The sequence below is a fragment of the Ylistrum balloti genome, unplaced genomic scaffold, assembly GCF_031769215.1.
Source record: "Ylistrum balloti isolate Yb309-2 unplaced genomic scaffold, AGI_CSIRO_Ybal_v1 Utg369586, whole genome shotgun sequence".
NCBI classification, from domain to species: Eukaryota; Metazoa; Mollusca; class Bivalvia; order Pectinida; family Pectinidae; genus Ylistrum; species Ylistrum balloti.
In genome coordinates, this window is record NW_026781874.1 from 748,860 (window position 1) to 768,641 (window position 19,782).

General features: G+C 35.2%; 1 protein-coding gene across 1 annotated transcript in view; it reads right to left on the reverse strand.

Annotated features, from left to right (window-relative positions):
• Positions 1-19,782, reverse strand: part of LOC132543969 (uncharacterized) — a 55,590-nt gene that overhangs the window by 4,197 nt on the left and 31,611 nt on the right. The window contains exons 4-15 of the mRNA XM_060207529.1: positions 18,270-18,303; positions 12,322-12,466; positions 9,243-10,019; positions 4,578-4,742; positions 4,328-4,413; positions 4,055-4,155; positions 2,712-2,782; positions 2,072-2,179; positions 1,389-1,459; positions 1,059-1,179; positions 402-566; positions 118-205 (exon numbers count right to left, since the gene is read on the reverse strand). Coding sequence (XP_060063512.1) covers positions 118-205; positions 402-566; positions 1,059-1,179; positions 1,389-1,459; positions 2,072-2,179; positions 2,712-2,782; positions 4,055-4,155; positions 4,328-4,413; positions 4,578-4,742; positions 9,243-10,019; positions 12,322-12,466; positions 18,270-18,303 — 1,932 coding nt within the window. The remainder of the gene's footprint in view (positions 1-117; positions 206-401; positions 567-1,058; positions 1,180-1,388; positions 1,460-2,071; positions 2,180-2,711; positions 2,783-4,054; positions 4,156-4,327; positions 4,414-4,577; positions 4,743-9,242; positions 10,020-12,321; positions 12,467-18,269; positions 18,304-19,782) is intronic.

Sequence of the window (19,782 nt, forward strand, 5' to 3'; positions counted from 1 at the left end):
ACATCGTATTACTATATGTAGGTGATGACCAACAGCTCGAAATTTCAGAAGTTACTTAATGAAAGAAATAAATCGGAAGAAAAACTATATTTTAAGGTTAATGTTTCTATTATTTACCTGTTGTTTCTTTCTTCACGTTCTCTTTCATTTGCTGGTTTCGTTTGGCTTCCACCTTTTTCTCTTGTTTCTTTCGTTGTTCATTTTCCTGTAAAAATAAATCGTATTTGTTGACTGTTTCTTTAGAGCTGCACATACAATTTTCTTTCCTTTAACCGCTCTTAAAACATTATTGATTAAAAATTGTAATGATTTAGTTTTTTTTTATCTTTCATACAATATAACATTGTGTAATGTTCCAATTATTTCACAAATGTGTTTTATGTAACCACAATTGTTCTTACCATTATCGATTTTTTGAATCGTTCACTGAACGTGTGAAGCACTTTGAAGCATTCGTCTAATCGGAACGAATTTCTATCTTCACAGAAGAAATCAGCTATTTCCAGACGAAGACTTTCCATATCTTTCAAATCAGCTTGTAATTCTCTTATATCTTTTTCAGCGTCCTGCAATCGATAAATTAATTCATTAACACTCAATATACTTTTTGATTCTGTATATGGAACAAGAATTTAAAATCGTTTGTATTATAACAATATCAAAAAATCATTACAAATAAATGTTGATTAAAACAAAATTCCAATGACCTTGCCTTTTAAGATTTATTTCAAAGACTCAAATAGGTAAATTAATTATCTATACAGTATATGCCGGATAATTAAGAAAACTGAGACTGATATTACTTATTCTACGAAACTTTAGAGCATGAGGTCCAAAACGAATGTTTGCAAAATCAATATTAATCTATTAATCTCAACAATTGTGAAAATGTTTGATATCAGATGCAACATTAATTTCATTCATTAGAATATATATGTAAATTGCGGGTTTTCATAGTCAACCCCAAAACCGGTAAGTATATACCTACCAAAGCTTTATAATCAGTGACCTAGAGGAATTGTGTGGGAATGATATGGCTGTTGTTCAGAAATACCTACCGCTAGAAATCCCGCCATTTGTGCCTTGAAATCAGCACCCACTGTTTCAAGTTCCTTAGAAATGACATTTACCCTCGCGGCAAGGTTACTAATGTCAGATCCTAAGCTTTCTAGTGGTGCCCTAGAGAACAGAATTACGATATGAATAATCATCCAATAATACACATTCAAATATTGCTAGACATTATCAGCATATAACAAGTCGTAAACCGTAACAAAAGATATCCATAGATATTTATATATGAATTATGCATCGCTGATTATACGAAATTCATATCTTAAATTAGTCTTATATATGCCTTCAAACTAATTTACACTGCTTAAACTTACTGTGTGGCATCTTTAAGATACTTCAATTTTTCCGGGAAGGCAAGGAGTTCGGGATTCTTATCTTCGGCTTGCTGTTAAGGATATGAAAAAACACAGTTTTTTAAACCGAGTTCATTACGAACTAGTGAATAGTGATGTCATTTGCTAATTCAATATAACGCAGTTCAAAGAAAGTGCTATCTTTATATAAGATTATCCATCTTAAGCCATAAAATGTTTAAGCCAAGTTCCCTAAATCTGTATCGATTGTAATAATATCAGTTTTGCACCGTTATTATAATATCTTATTTGGCAAAACATATTTATAAAAATCCTTCCCCATAATTTTGACGTGAAATAGAGGTTGATATCGGTAGAACCCTACATCAAATATTTCAATGGCTATCGTTCAAGGACTAACATGTCTTGGCCACAAAAGTGACCATAACAAAGGCCATTTTATTGGTCACGCCTCCTTCTGACCTCGTAACAGTTTAAAAAAAAACTGCTGAATAATTGTAGGTTCAATCGGTTACGCGTATTAAACAGGTTACAGTTGATAATCTTACAAAAATTTAACTTGCTGATCGAGTAAATCCTTAATTTACATTGGTTTAAAATGAATTATTTGTATTGTAATTGTATTTTGTACATAATATTCGAAAACAAAAGAGACGTCAAATTAGACATATACAAATGCTCACCATTATGACGAAATGAAGAAGATTCATTCTAGGTTTGTTAGCTCTTGTTTCTGTCAGTTTTATAAGAGAAGAAAGCTTAAAACCAGCGGCGTCACCAGCATAGTTTCCCTGAAACAACAAATCAGATATAAAACGGTGTATCGCTTTTTAACACCAAATCAGTTTACAACCATATCGAATGTGATTGTACGGTGATAGTAAGTTCTTATTTCCACCCTCCCCTTTCCACCATCACTTAATCAGGCATTATAAAACTACTTGTAGCATAGGATAGGTACACATGTCTATCGGTATACTCTTCATATGATGAAAGTATACACAATCACACAGTTCCGCTATTCTCAATAGCTATATATATATCTCTTGCATGACATTAACAGAATATCAACTTGTAAGCATTACTTTTCATTGTGTTAATCACAGCGTTTAAATAATTAGAAAATGGCCTGTTAGTAGGGCGTAATTAGCCCTTTAATAGTATACGCTGAATGATACTTTCCGCTATAACGATTCCACGCAAAAATAAACTTCAAAAAGATCTATGTGAATATCATTGCACATGTTAATAATCATAATCTGTCCATTTATAAATGAAAAAAAAAGAAACTTATCCCGGCGAGAACACACTTCAATGACTTACCCCATTCAAGTAATTTCCTGCTATTAGCACCAAGTAGAACAGCTCTTGCAGATCATCGTTTGACTTTATTTCTGTAAGAAAAGATATAGAAATGACTTAAAGTAATAGACCAAGGCATGTTTTATCCGTTGACAGGTAGCTCACAGTCTAAAAAGACAAAGGAAACACAGGAAGTATCATTTAACTCCATTACTTTCTAGTCTATTTGGTTTTAAACTATACCCCACATTGACACCTGGATATCTAATAACATTATATGTAAGAGCATACGCTGGTCTTTATGACACTGACAGAAACTTAGGATGAGGTCATGAAATTAAACATGTATGTACCCAATATATTCATCTTAGGATTCTTCATTGAGACTCTCTTCTGCATCAAATAGATCTCTTTTCACACGACACCAATTTATATGTTTGATTACAGAGGGTGCTTTTTCAATACCAGTGTTAGTAATTTTGCTTTTTCCTAGTATACCTATGACACTTGTTTAATTATAAACGTTTGTATCCTACTTGATCAATTAGGTTCAAGTCACCATATCATTTAGAGTATATCGAATAACAGGCTTATTTAATTGATATTTTGGGATTGGTCAAAAACGATAGATCACTCAGTGTAATAATACACCCACGGAAACATCCACGCTGTTATTATTATTACTTTGTATCCATAAATATAATGAAATATGTTTTACAGGTGAAAGTGAAATAAATCATTCATCATGATAGTTGTTACGCTTTTATTTATGAATAATTTTTGTTACAACAATCATGACCTTTTTAATGAAAACATGAAAATTGTACTTCGCAAAAACAGTTACCGAACCATACTTTATATAGATTTTGTTTATTGGTACTTCATTTCAGTAGCCTATCATAGTCGACTCTGACAATATCAGATTTATCAAACAATGAAACGGAATCGATAGGGTTTATCTCCAAAACAAACAATCTGTAAAAATACCCTTTGAGTGTTATGAAAATATTTAACCAATGTTCCTATTTTTAGAGCTATGTACCCGTTTCAAAGAGGGCATGATTTGTAACGGTTAACATTAAAGTAAAACTATTCAGGTCGTTAAACTTACGAATAAAGATTAAATATCGACGACAGAATGGTTTCGCTATAAGTATAAAAACACATTTTTGGTAAAGATATTCCCTACCTCTCTGAAGATCTTACATAAATGTCGATTTGAAACACTGGAATGCAATAAACCTTGCCATATTTATAGAACAATTCAAAACAATGGAATCTCTTTTTTATTTATTCAAGATACAGATACCATATCAAGCCTTAATGCAGTGCCAATTATTAGTATTATTTTTAATATAACTCACCATTGGCGGTTTCAATCACGGCTTCCACATGCGGTTTAATGTAATCCATGTTGGCCTTAAATTCCTCCTTCACCAGCATTCCTTCTATTCTTAGTTTATACCTGAAACAAAGCAAGTAGCTATTACACAGTTGAAAAAAAAAATCTTTTACCATGTTCGAATTCCTGTTAACTTTTTAGGCAGATAATAACATCTCAGGGTTAGACATAATTATAAGCACTATAATGTATTTTTCTTGGACTTTTGATTGAGGAGGAGAGATGAATTACTTACTGTGGAAGCCCAAGGAGACACAAAAAGAACTTTTCAGCACTTCCGAGTCTCTCTTTGTCACCATCGAAATTCTGAAGTCTTTCAATCTGTAACGAAAAGCAATCAAATTGTTAATGCATAATTTCGCTTTGATTTTATTTAATCTGCAAATAACCTTGAACTGTGTAGTTATGTCATATATGTATATTCACATATAAAAATACCCATTTACATTAATTTCATTTTTGTTTTCCTTTAACTACTAACTTACTTCATCTGGATCTGGCAAAATCCTGAGCAAGCCTTTGAGACGCTCTGATTCAAACCTCTCACTGACTCCGTCTCGCAATAGCTGGACAATCTGATCATTTGGCATGCGAAACTGCCTTAGGAAGATGTTCACATTCAAACTTCTTTTGCCATCAAGTAGATTGATCTGTAAGAAATTAGTTAATACATAACATTTGAAGGATTCAATAAAGAGTCGTAATTAATTCAAAGACTCAAAATATGCTGTAAGTGGAATGGAATTAGTATGATGTCAGTGAACTGTGATTCAACGCAGTGATAGGTAAATACATGTACAGCATTCTTGTTTTGGAGTAAATATATACCAAGTATTTTGAAAAAAATGACACTATATACGACATGTGCCTATCACAAGGACAAAAGACCATAATATCGATATCATCCGATACATTTGGATATGTTGGATTTACAGTGCGTCATTTTTGTATGAGGGTGACCAAAGAAAACAACACAGGTGGAGATAAGGCGAGGAAAGATCGCCAAGCAAGTGGCAGTGTCATTCATTCGCATGACAATATAATTAAAAGTCGTTTACCTCACACCATTTATTATATAGGTCAAAGACGCCTTATCTGATATGTACATTTCTAATTTGATTTCCACGACCTGTCCACAATCGACACGTTCAGAGCGACCTCACATATTTCTCTAAGCAATTGACCTTATACTTTAATGTTGTTCATCTGAAAAGACTCGTTTGTTCAGAAATCCCTATCAGATGAAAACCCTTGCCTGAACGATCTTTGATTATATGTTGTTCTCGAGTTAAATTGAAATCAAGTAAGATTCTATCTAAATTTTACGTCAATCTACTCGCATTCTAGTAGTATACTGGAGCGAGGAGGACAGTAAGTTTGACCCAAGGAAGACCCCGCAGGATGGACTATGACATAGCGGCAGGTTGACCGGAACTATACAGATATTCATCGTTGTCTTGATTACTCATCCGTAAATTACAACCTTACTGTACAATTCGATCACTATTGTCAATCCTTAACGGTAACCTCCAACCTATGGCCTGAAAGCTTGTAGTTTGGTTACTGTCACGTTAGAATGTATCAAGGTAATGTCACAATATTACAATTTCGTGTATAAAGAAACTTTTTAAACGAAAGGTTCTGAAATTATACATAAGTATGATGTATATGAAATAGAAATTTGTCTAATCATCGCCTCAGCTGTGTGAATGGCACTTCAGTGAGATTGTGATGTATGAACTGGTTTGTGTTCCTCTTGAAATAGTTTTGTCTCTACGTTTAAATGCAACACCGACTTCAAGACCATGGCTTAATCCCTGGTGTTGCTATCATCACAAACATGTCATTTACAAAGACCAATTATATCAGCACCCAGCATGAAGTTTGCATATTGGCATCTAAATGCTAAGACTGTCATATTCCTCAGTATGTTACCCCAATTTTCTTATCAACAGTTCTCGGAAAACACCTGTACACACATTTTTAAATGTAACAAAGGATCCAAGGTAGGACTAAATGAAATGCTGTAACATTAAGTAACAGAAAAATAAACTCACATATTTTGGTTTTATGTGTATCGTAATTCAGGTAATCGTGTCTAGATATATACACGTATATTCTCCATATCTAAGTGTCATATTAGTGTTTTGTTTAACTGCGATCTTCTGAACATATCTAAACGATTGATTTTGCAGAACAGAAGACGTTTAAATGCTATTGAATAGTATCTGTGCTTGTAACGCTAGCTGACTACACTGAAGACCTCCTGCAGTGCTCAACCCGTCCTATCTAGTCTCTGTACTTTGTAACGTCTTACCTAGGCTTAAGCCAAATCCGTTAAATTTCTTATTGTAATATCGCAGGACGGACACACAAAACATCATTGGTAGATGTTGGGTAGTTATTAAGATAAATTGAACGTTTAACCGATAAGGACATTTGTGTATTTAAGACCTAAAGTTCCAATCAACGAGATCATTTATTTTTTACCGCCAATTCTGTCGACGTTTATGTGCGGCAAACAAGGAGAAGGACCTGTATTATGATATCGAGTCTTTCTATAAGAGGTTTACAATATGGACATTTTATCATTTTATCTGTTGGAACAGGCATTTAGAATATTCTTGATTAAATCTTAAATAAGGAGTAGATCATAGTGTCGCTTCTACGTCAGAACGATAATACGTGCAAATGCACCAACAAAGGAAATACAATCCGGCTATATTCTACCCACGGTTTGACTGGGGTAGGTTATGAAAAAGAACGAATGCATTTTCAGATAATTGTTTTTCCCTTATCATATTTTATACCACTAGGTATGCTTTACACAATCCTGGTTGGGATGTATTTATGATTTATATGGCAATTCAACTTTGCTTCACATGGCTATACCAGAGTTTAAAACAAGTCATTATGAAAATAATATAAACAAAAAAACTCCCTTACATTAGGACTTACATTTCATGGTTGTTTTTCAGTCACCATTTGAATTAGACTTGATAGTATAGCGTGGCTGTGTGACATTAATGTTTTGTTTAACAAATATAAACATTTCAAAAAATGTTACAGTTAAAACAACAATCAGTATGGAACATATTTGTTTTTATGGGTTTTTTCAACATCGTATACATCAGCCTTAAGGCTATACGGACAAATGTACGCCTCAAACATCAACTGTTTAGTAATGTAGGCGTAAATAGGAGGTACTTGTGAGCAAACCTTTTCAGTCGAGTGCGTATTATGAATTTGTATGTCCATTTATTATCATGATGCGTGGAGTAATTTGTGATATATTGAAAATGTCTGCATTTCATTAAAACAGGATAGGCTACTAAAGGAACAGATTGTTCAATTCCGGAACATCAACGTGTGTCTGTGAAAACATTTAATCATATCTTTGGTGCGTTTTTAACGTAATGCTGAGCTTTGCGAAAAAGTAAATAGCATTACATCCGTGAATGGTAGATACAGAGAGGTAAAAACGTTGAATACCTAAGAAGTAGACTAGAGGAAATTCAAACGATCTACTGAAGAGGAAAAACTATTTCAGATATGTTATTTTAAACCGATGTGGTCCATCCCGAATTTATGCTTGACAAGTAAGCCTTTGTTGGGGCGACAGATAAGGTGACACAAACCATGCTCGTATTTAAGCCCCAGGGCTATGTATTTCTTACGTACACACTATCTATGTATCTGAGGTTACCAATCCTTAACCCTAATCATATGTAATATAGTGTTATAAATGCCCACAGCTACCCAGGACACATCAAGCGGAATAGTTGATACAAGGTAAAAAGCCTGGATTCTAGCGTGATGCAGAATGCATAAAGTACAGTGTTAAAATGTTAAGAGATAGTGTTAAGAATTATTACCATTAAAGCACTGCACCGAGTACATTACGTTTTAATTTGGTCTTCTGTGGATCGTGATGTCCTCTAAAAATCTAGACAAGATATATCGACTTTTTTGCATTAATATCCTTTTCTGATAAAATCTCTTCTCCAGTGTTAATGTGTCACTGCATTTACTCTGCATTATAACGGCAGTACTTCCAGTTCAGTACTTCTGAATTATGTTACTCTAACTAGTTACCACGGCGAGCCTTCTCCCTGATGACTCCAAAGTTACCCGGCTTTTTTAAAAATCACATTAACTCGTCGTGTAGGTCTGTACTACATACGAAACTAAACCAGTCGACACTTTTCATTAATTGATGTTATCAGATAATATAGATTTGTATGCACGACTCCTAACATTCAAGGGAATGAGAATATGTTTGTAATCAGGCCGTGTAACGATTCTTCGCCATCTAAAGAAAATAGATAGTTACAATCTCGTATGTGTAATGGAATGAATTGTCTTTTTATAAAAATGTCTTTGATATAATCTGTAGTCTTATAGACGTTTAATCAAGAGTCTTCTATGCAGATATAATACTTGCCTAACTGCCATATTGCTCGTCCGTGATGTTTCTAAATAAAAGTACTTGTCTTTTTGGCGAGGTCGTATCTGAGACAGTCACCTACTCTTTATATTGTCAAGGATATCTTCTGTGTTCAATGACATTTTCTTTGTATTTCAAATGTGAAATTTGACATTTTCAGTCGATACAAAATGTATATGACTCGTCTTGTTTATGAGCCGTTAGTATGACTATAGATCTCGTTGTCCACGCAGACACCAGCATGGGTTATGGTAAGACCAACTGACACTATCGTGGGTGCTCGCGCAAAAAGATTGGACAACAGATACTTTTAAAGGTTATCCCTAATCGTCTTTGTTCTCAATGTAGCCGTGAGTTAGTGTATTGACTCACCTCTGGACAGACTAGATCTAAGGTGAGAGGAAGTGCTGAATCACTCAGTCAGTGTGACTGACGGCCGCACACTATTTCCCTATTATACGCAACTTTCAGGATAAATTTGAATATACAGGTAAGCCAAGCAGAAGATTTAAAATAAAGCACCTTATCTGAGAATCAAACATTACCTTCTACCTTTCATTTATCTCGCCAAAATAGATTTTTCCGTGTGATACGCTCTGTGATAAATACGCATGCGCTTTGAAGTATATAACTCTTATTATCCGAGTTCATCGCCAATAATTTATCACTCAAATACACGTTTGAAAACAAAACTGAATCTCACCTCTGTTGATTCCTTTTTCTTCCGTTCCAAGGTTCCTGATGAACCGTTTTGGTTGGTTGAAGGAACTGGCGTTTGCGGCGTGGGAACGCTAAAAAGTTCCTCGATCGCTTCAAAATCCATATTACTAACATATCCATTAAAACGACGTCCGGCTGTCGACCAGATATTTGGTTTCCCCGAAAGCACCTTGTTTGTTGGTATTTTCTGCCACTGTAGAGAACGCATTTTTGTTTTAGGTTTCGGTACGTTTTGCTGAGGTAGTTTAATGGTGACACCGTTGCGGGCATTAGGCCCCTTCATGTTGAAAGATGGTGGGGGAGGGGGAGCACCAGGGACCGCAGGCATCCCTGGCATTGGAGGCGGGGGTGGCGGTGCACCACCTATACCAGGTGGTGGAGGGGGAGGCGGTGGTGGTGCCCCTCCTGGTACCGGGGGAGGTGGTGGAGGTGGTGCAGGCGGGGGAGGTGCAGGCACAGTTTTTGGGGATTCATTACTGTCTGTCAAGCCAGGAAGAGCGATAGAACTAGAACTATTCCCTCGCCGTGGTGACGTCACACGTTCATGTGCTTTACAGTTAGGACATTGTAAGCCGTCCGTCGACCGTTCCCGTTGTCGCAACAGTTTTTGTGCGTCTGCCTCAGATTCCACAAGCGTAGCTCTACATACTAGTTTTTCTACGGTCTGCCAAATTATGTCACAGTTGGCATCGTTTGGGTCTATTTTTAGCATATGTTGTAAGCACGTGAGGAAGTGGATCTCCTGTGGAGTATCGTCCACCTGTAACAAAAAGCAATACTGTCAATTCACTTGAAAAATGACCAAAATTATTCTTTCCCGGAAAGTTAAAGAATTATTCTAAGCTTAAATATACTCCATGTACATTAAATAAATCATAGACCAATATATATTTAGGACGATCGTCAACTGTTTGATGGTAAATATGACTATGATTTTCCCGTACGCTGGCAATGGGTTTACGAAAGCACATTATATTTAGTTAAAATGATATCACTATGATATTACTTTCTATGAGACATTAAATTATATCCACGTGTCATTGAAATATTTAATTGAAAGTATTTCATGTAAACATTGTAAATAAAAACTCATCCATCATGATAATAATAAAAACGAGACAGAAAATATCAGAACAATTAAAATATGTATCAATAATGTTTGTGTTACAACAGACAGCCATCAAACGCTCCTAGCGATTAAATGGAATTGACATCTACACATATCTGATTGATGTGACACGGAAGACGACCAGCACTGTAACTGTTACCCTACCTTCACGCGCAGCGCTGTCATTGTAACAGGTTAACGTCCAAGTTTGACAGTTGGAAGTGTTGCCGCTCTGTCAACGTTACTGATTGCTAAATGACCATCGACAACAACACCTACATTCACTAGTCAGGAAGTAGGATTAACACGACTATGTAACCGGCCAACCTCCAAATCTATTTGCATTGACTAATTTCGTCCAAATAAAAGCTAGGTAATCAAAACACACCGTACAGCGTTAAGTCTTTGTTTCTTGTTTTCAAAGCAATCACTTTGCTGTTGTTTGGTCAATAATGTTATTGTATATTGGGGTTCTATAATGCGCCTGACGTAGTACACATGCTAGAAGAGTTTAGTGTCGTATTAAAGGTAGCTTAGAACTAAAGGCCATTACCTATACTAGTGTAATCGCTACTCAGCGCGAAGGACAGCTAGGACTTTCGCGTATAATAATATATGTAGGGATCGGTTCGTCAACAAAAACATCAAAAGTAAGTCTATCATCAAACACACGTCGTTATTAGTCCAATAAGACATAGTTATGGTCACTTTACAACTAGAACACACCGGGCATTCATACGTGAAGACCCCCTGGACACTCCAGGTAGAACAGGGATGATGCTGGTAGCTAAATTTAAGACAAAAGATTTGATGTCGAGTTCGTGTACAAGTAATGGCTTAAAGCCATATTACACAGTGTAACTAATACCTGGCTAGTATGTCCGGTGATTATTTCAAGTAAATTTGTTGCATTTCGAGCGGAAAAATCTAGATATTACAAACATGCTACATACTTATTCCTCAATCAAATTTACATCCGGAGTTATGTACCATAACGATTTTTTGTGAAATCCTGAATCTATATATGTACTTAAATGCCCTGTGAGCATAGCATCACCCACGGAAGATAACTTAACATGTAATATGCATGTAATGTGAGAGGTGCGTGTGAGTGGCATTGAAAAGAAATTAACCAACACACATTAAGATGGTGATTCCTGATGTGACAAACCCGAGATAATCAAGGTAAATCTACATGCACATCACGCACGCACGGGGGCATACATCGTTCAATTGGAGACATATCGCTTCTTTTGGTGTAACAACATGCTAACCGCAACATTGGATCCCGGTTTATAACTTATTTCTTTTCATCTTATCAGCTAATTTTCGGCTTTTCTACAGCGTTCTTACACACGAGATAGCAGCCTTGTTGTTTGTGTTTTTATTTGTTTTCTGTAAAGTATCTCTATCACCGTGTTATTTTACACAAGGAAGTAATTAAAATTATCCCAGCTTTACCTACACCGATATTCTCCATGAACTGAATTATTTCAAGCCTGAATTACATCACATAAGATAAAATCGTGATAATGTATTTGTCAACTGCACTAAACTTAAAACTATTCGGTGATTATTATTCCAAAGATAGTTATCACTATATAGTTGTCATGGTAACTTTATAGCCCACGCGCACTGCAGTTACGTATCGTAGGAATACTTGCTATACTAATTGCTATTGATTTCAACAAACCGTTGCTATTTAAATGTACATCAAAATATTTTCTAACATATACATAACGAGAGGGCGGACAGAAAAAATACGAAAATCCCAAAGCAATCAGGTGAACAACACAAAACAGATTACAAGATAAACAGAAAAAGCGTATTTTTCTATCCACCCTTTTCTTTTAAGTCAACATGAAAAATGACTTTACCCAGTGTTTACAGGACAATCGAGGGTAAATTTTCCTCAGAAATAGAATTAGATTTGCTTGGGTGCAGACATACTTACCGTTTTAAAAATTGTATGGAAGACATCGAGGGAGCAGTTTAGGTCCACACCCTTAGCGCCAGGAAGCTGTTCATCGTCATTAGCCTTGTGTTCTACGAAAACATCCAACTGTACGTTGACGTTTGGGTCAAGGTCTTCTTGTCGGCTGTAAAATACACAAAAAAGCGGTACATCAATATTTGATAGAAATAACATGCTATTGTGTCTTCAACTGATCCGTCATTAAACATAGTCATTAATTTAGATTTAAGCCTATTCAATCGAATTTAGTTTATTATATAGTGGGACAGATATAATGGCTGACGACTAAATTCTTGGTATTTGACAGACGATTCTCTATGTCGATCTGCAAATAACACCAACTGCAATTATATCGGCCCTCTAACCTTTAATCATATTATTAATAAAATGAAGTCCGGACCTAGTTTCAGTTATTTAATAAATAAACAAACAAACAAGCGACAACTGGAAATTTAAACTCTCATTTGTTTATCAAAGCGTTTCAACTTGGTATCCGAATCGGTTTTAGATCTATAGATAATTGGTCGTGAGTAGAGGTATACAACCGAAAAAAAATAAGGAATCCGGCTTAGTTTGTCAACAATGGTGTGGTTATACAACATACAATCAATGCTGTCTGGACTGGACTGTCTAGTCACTGTGGTCAGCAGGGGTGACCTTGGGATAATATGGCGTATTATAGGTTAATCAGGTAGGAAGAAAGAGGGCTCTATTTCGCAATACGTTTCGATCCCACGCCCCAGAACTAGAAATCACATCGTAAAATGATAGAACTGAATTTGATTTTTTTTTTGTATTTTATACACGTAATTGATTCCTGTACCAAGACCTAAAAATGAACAAAAATCATACCTAAATATTATATTTATAAGTTTTCTACATTCATTGAATAGTGATTTAACTCAATTTATATGACATATGATTCCGTAAATAAATATCGATCGTCATCACGACAGAACTTATACACAAAATAAATGGATTAGGAACGATGACGTACCTGAAAGAATTAGATATCGAATTAATTTCTAACTTGGTAGATCGGAGTAATTTATTACGATATGTCCGATCAGGGGAGTACTGTCTCGGAAAATCCGGATATTTATAAGATTGGGATACGCGCCTTGATGGCAAGCTGAGAGGATCATCATAACAACTGTAGTTAGAGTAGGTAAATATTATGATGTGTGTATCCTGATAACCGTATCCGTGTCCATTTAAATATCGTACTAATACAATCTTCCAGAGATATCGTATTTCAGTTTCTTTGTATTGAAATAAAAGACAGATTAGTTTTGAAAAGGTGAATTTGTTTTCTGCAGTTTCACCTATAGAAAGTTAATCGAGACCATGGTTGAAAAAGTCTGTTCGTATGTATATAACTGCTATGGATGAACAGGAGATGTTTGTCGGTATTGATGTTGTATTTGTAATTCAAATATTGATATAAATGGTTTCTTTCAGAGCCAGTTGAACTGGGTAAACTGTTTGTACTAAGTATCTTTCTTCTTTATTCACATTTTCTTCAATAAATATTACGATTGTCTTAATTCTAAATATATGTAAAAAAAATTCCTATTATGAAAAATATATATGAGACGCATTAATGTAATTTTTGCATGAACTCGTATGCTCTATGCTTCACACAGAACTTATAATTTATCAATTTCTAACAGCAGTGTGTAAGGAAAGCAACATTCAGATAAATAATTCAATGATTAAACGACGTTTCAGCGAGAAATCGCTTTTCGAGGTTAGATGACATCGCTGTTAATATTTCATGTGTTATTCACCCAGGACGGAGTGACAGTCTTGACGTAGCCGTGTCGAAAGAATGTTTATGACTAAGAATATAGCATGCTAATCATTACTTATAATACATTTTCATTACTGATAATCAATGTATATTATACATGCACAGCATATATAAAATCCTATGTCGGATTGCTTCGCCTATGTTAGAATATTGACATGTCTGTGTGTCAAATATTGAAACGTAGAACTATTTTCGGGCTAAGTAATTTCCTCGACAACTTTAAACTTTGATTGGTATATTCTAGAACATCAGAATCTAATTTGCATATGCAGATCGTTAGACAAATTAAAAACTCACAAAACAGTCGAACGGTTTAAGATCATGTGACATACACGTGACACCTTGCACTCATGCAAACTTGAATAAGGATCAACATTATGAACTGTCATTGCATACATATGAATGGTAGTTAGAAGCATGAAGTTACACTACCATAAATGTCAAATATTTAAATCTGTTCGAATATGAAACCATGTGATTGCATATGAAAAGCGCTACGTAGGTCAATTTACCTATTGAAAAAAAAATCGTAATTTATTTCTATTAGCTAAGCCTAGGATATACTCACGAAAATCTACAAAGAACACTTATCCATATAACGATGACTTTATCAAGTGCTAAGCGACTGAATTTACCCTATTTATATATAATTACACCCATATACTTACACAGTAGTCGACAAGGCGGGATTCGCACATCCAGCCGTGTGCTTTTTATGTTCTACCAGAATCATTGTCAAATCTTTGATATATCCCAGACATGCTCAGAGTTCAAAACTACAATGATTAATGTCTGTGCTACAAGTATGAGCCGTAATTTTTAAAGTCATAATTCAAGAAGCAAAGGGAAAGGGGATTATTGATCGTCAAAGAGGCCATTGTAGATCACATTTCATACAATTCAACAAACAGTGGTTATTTCATTTGTGAAAAGTTCAAAATCTGACTCACAAGGTGAGTTTTAAATTCCAGGCCAAACAATTTTTTTTTCTGGCTGTGGTTTTCAACTTACTTAAAGTCTTTCTTTATTTTTTTTTATAATTGAAAAATGCATGTATGATGTATGTATGTATGATTCACGTGCGAGTGCTCCCATCTACAAGTACAAAGAGTTACTTCACACCTTTTAAATAAATCCTTTTAGAACTGAATGTTTTTTAGATCTTGAATGCAGACCTAGTTCATATAGTACAGACGAGCTGCGCGACAGTCAACCTGCAGATTTAGGAACGATGTTGATGGCCTACTTAAAATTCAAGAATGCGTAAATGAAACCAAAGAATGTTGCTGTCACGATAAATGCTTTACAAGGTGATGTGCCGCGAGGAATTTAACAGGATAGCTTTAAGTTCATCCTTAAAACCCGAAAAAACCAACAACTTTTTTGTACTTTTATTGTTTTACAATTGTATACGTCATGTAACTGTTAATTCGTTTGATGGAATAGGGAGTTGATCAACATCTCCTTCCCAATCAGTATCCCTAAACACTATCACCAGTTCATAAATTTTCATAGCGTTTTCTGCTACGTATTTGATGTCCCTTGGGAAATAGCTTATGGAGGTAAAATAAAAAGTCGCGTGCTCCCTCAGGACATTTGGTTATGAATCACATACCAAACCTAACACCATTTGACATTTGTGTTTTCTCTTTGAGGTAGTTTTGATTAAAGGTCCATATATGTAAATCCTTTGAGTCGGAGGGTCCCAATGTCATGCAGTGATGAAGCATGAGTGGATTGAATCATGCGGTAATGATACTGCTGTCTGGTGATATCTCGCTATATTAACGTATTGATTTAATACTATTTTGTCATGTTAGCCTTATTTTGTTTGCCAAAGCCAAAGACATTTGAGAAATAAACATACCATATAAATCTCTCGCCTTGAATACGTTATGAACTGTAGCAGGAGTCTGTTAGGGTCTTTCAAGTTTACGACCAGAGCGAGGACATATGCCATTTTGACATTGAAGAGACAGAAACAAGCGAAAGAAAAATGGATTTCATACGACAAGATGTCCTTGAATCATAAAATCGATGCCTTCAATGTTGGTAAAACAACTTGACTTTTTTTTAAAAGATACTGAAACAATCCTCTGTATGTTAAGAGTCATTCGTAGCCAGCAGGATGTCGTAAATCGTTCCGACTTCTGACACTGCAACACCGGAAGTACACTCGTAACGGTGACAGGATGGCTACAGTATAATCTATCACGCATCCACTGTACTGTTTATGGCAACTTCAGTCACCCCGAAGTGACCATTGAGGGTGGGGCAATTGTCGTCGTCAAGTCCCCTTAAGACAAATATTTTGACCGGGCACTTAAACACTACAAGCCCCCCTACATGGAAAATGTGTTGACCATTTATGTGGCTGTGTTATCGGTTATTGCTAATCGACAAAGCGAATAACCCTTACCTGGAGATTATGTTCTCATACAAACATGACGGGGTCTGTATGCAACGAGAGTAAACTGAATAACTAGGCGACAGATGACTTACTGCTCTCGAAAGCGTAAAACAATATACACTATCATTTTCATGGGTTCATATCAAACAAAAGTTGTAGTTTTATCTACTCTCAAAGAATTTGCCGAATTCCTTAGTGGAATAATTCTATGACGCCTACGAAGACACAAGATGTAGCCACAGAAGTGTGCCAAAACTGCCACTGTCGTTTAGAATAAGGCTAATTTTGAAGTCTACTTTCACGAACACTTCATCTTCACCAGTTTGTCATATTAAGAAGAAGTCCTTTCAAACCTACATTTATTTTTTTTATCTTTTACCGCAGGTCGATATTACAATAGTTTTTTCCGGATTTGTTTCGGACACGACCGCTCTTTGTTTTGTACTTAAGATTCACCTCGTGATGGAACCTCCTGCTTTATCAGAAAGATTTGTCCGAAACCAAACAAAGATGGCGGGACATTAAGAACTTAATCCTTCCAAGCCCTCTTGTCTTTATACACCCCATATATCAATTACACATCCATGTTTTAGCGAATCCGAATGTTTAGGTATGGATAATCCAGTTCCGTGGGTTAATGTTTGTATTAAACTTACCGTTCGCTTCAAATATGTCAAATAGTTCTTTAACATCATGTTTGAAATGACTTTAAGTTTAGGACTGGTTTTAAAATATGTATTATAATATCATGGGTAAATTAAACCCGATTAGTTATAAAGTTATTATTTCCTTTTTATTTTAAGCGTCACAATATAATAGGAATGTTGAATATATCTTAGACATCAATGGTCATGGAGATGAAGGTCATTTGACTAGACAAGGTGACATTGAAAGAATTAAGTAACTAGGGACGGAATATTTTATACTGCGAAAGAAAAGAAACAAATGTGGAAACGAATTGATAAATTATTTCCTATCGATTTTTTGTCTGCTTTTCTTTATACACATGTAAGTTCTTTGTTTAATATTCTCAGAACATGATCACGTGGTATGTAAGTCAGATCGTCAAAAACCGTGAAATGTATGTTTAGTGCTGTCATGAGGCGCTGTTCCAGGACACGGGATGTGATATCATGACAATGAAATGAACATCGTGAATAATTATCAATGTATCATACGCTAATAGATAACTATGTGGCATGATGGATGATCTTGACATTGAGAACATGTCGTTCATATACTGACTGTGCAAGAAAGAATTAATTATAGAATAACAATGAAATATATGGGATATTGATCACGGAAACTCATTTTTCATTTAAGAAAAAAGTTCCGATCATCTCTACATGATGTTAAAAGCCCTATAGCCTACAATAACAGCGGTAATATCTTTAGAGAGATTCATAACACTGGTTGGAGGAGATGTGCACCAAGCAGAATTAATGTGACATGGGACACAACAGATGTCAACAACTTGATCTCAATTAAAATAAACGTTTGACAAAAAATCAAAATGAGAAATGAAAACGGAGTTTCGACGACCATTCAAAATGAAGTACATTTGCCCATGCTCATGAACATACATCTCAGCACAACTGACTGACACAGAGTGCGTTCTACCGGGAAATAGGTGGACTATTATATGTATTTAAAGTCCCAAGACTCAGTGTTGTATAAAACTAGGTATATTACTCATTAACTTACCGTAACTGATTGATGACTTCCTGCAATTTTAGACCTGGGAACGAAAGCAAAGAAAGTAAGATTAGAAACACCATTATAATGTATATTATGTGTGTAATCAACACGAACAAAAAGATTAGAGATGGCAAAAAATATCTTAAGTGTGAAAAACGATGAGACCACACAGTCTCTTCATACGAGTATAGTGATCAGACTTATATCGAGTACCTATTAATTCATTCATACGAGGAATGCAAATCATAAATCGGCATGTGTTTTGGATCGTAACCAAAAATGTTTTCAATTTTTTGTGTCAATGCTTTAAGCTTGCAGTCACACCTATGACGTTAACACACAATGCCTAGCTAACACGAAAACAAGGCTAACATTTCTTGATACAGTGTGGTTAGATGTAAAACAATATCGGTGAAACCAAAATCCTTTTGGAGGAGTGGAGGTCATACAGTCATATCGAAAGAATTTGTTGCGTAATTACCAAAAGTTATCAAAACTGAACATATTTACAAATTCAAAGTAAATAACATTCCATACAGAAAGTAACGTGGACATTTCATCGACTACAAATATTAGTGAACAAGCACTAGATGTGTACCAGCTACGTCATTCAGAATGGTTGCAGGAAACTGCATCTATAAAATAGTACTTGAAAAATTACAAGGAAACGAAATGAATATTTTTTTCTCCTAAGTAAATTTGGGAAATACATAAAAAAAAAAAAAAAAATAACGGAGAAAAACTAATTTAAGATTCCGTTTGCATGACGTATTTTCTTTGTTGATTTTTTCAACAATACGTATTGTCTTTATTGACAAAGAAGATGGGGAAAAGAAGTCAAGTTATTATGAAACGTCAAACATGATTGACAAGAAACGAATATCTTAGTGTCTGGTAAAAGTTTGATGATAAGGAATGTCTAATGAAGGAGTTAGATCTGGGTGCTGCATGTATTTAAATATTCTATATAGGGAAGAGTTAACTTGTGATATTGTTAAACTATTCTTAATTGCAGTGTCGAAATATTTAGCAAGTGATATTGTCGTGGTTTTAGATTTTGGTGATACTATAAAAGGTTTCGAAGTATCAATAGAGTAACGTTGGGAGCTCGCAAATCAGTACATCAGTCTTAAACACCCCTTCTCCCACTTGTTAGCGCCACACATGGGCATATATAGACACTCGAACTTTTGAAATATTGAATGCGACACATTAAGAAAGTACAAGTATACATTTTAACAAACATCTGTACTAGGTCATTCGCATTATCATCAGACACAGTAATCGTCGTGCCCATAAACAATCTGTCGATGTAACAAAAATATCTGATAGAACTATGACAGAGTGATTATCTAAACCACAATCCGGATAACCAGCTGCAGGTATTTTGTGCCTAAGAAGGAACTATTAGGGCGGCCACACGCTCTACTTACGTCAAAATCACACCTGTCATCACGTTATTTTCTGTTTGTATGTAATATTTCTATGAAAAACATATATGAATAAAAACTATTCAAAT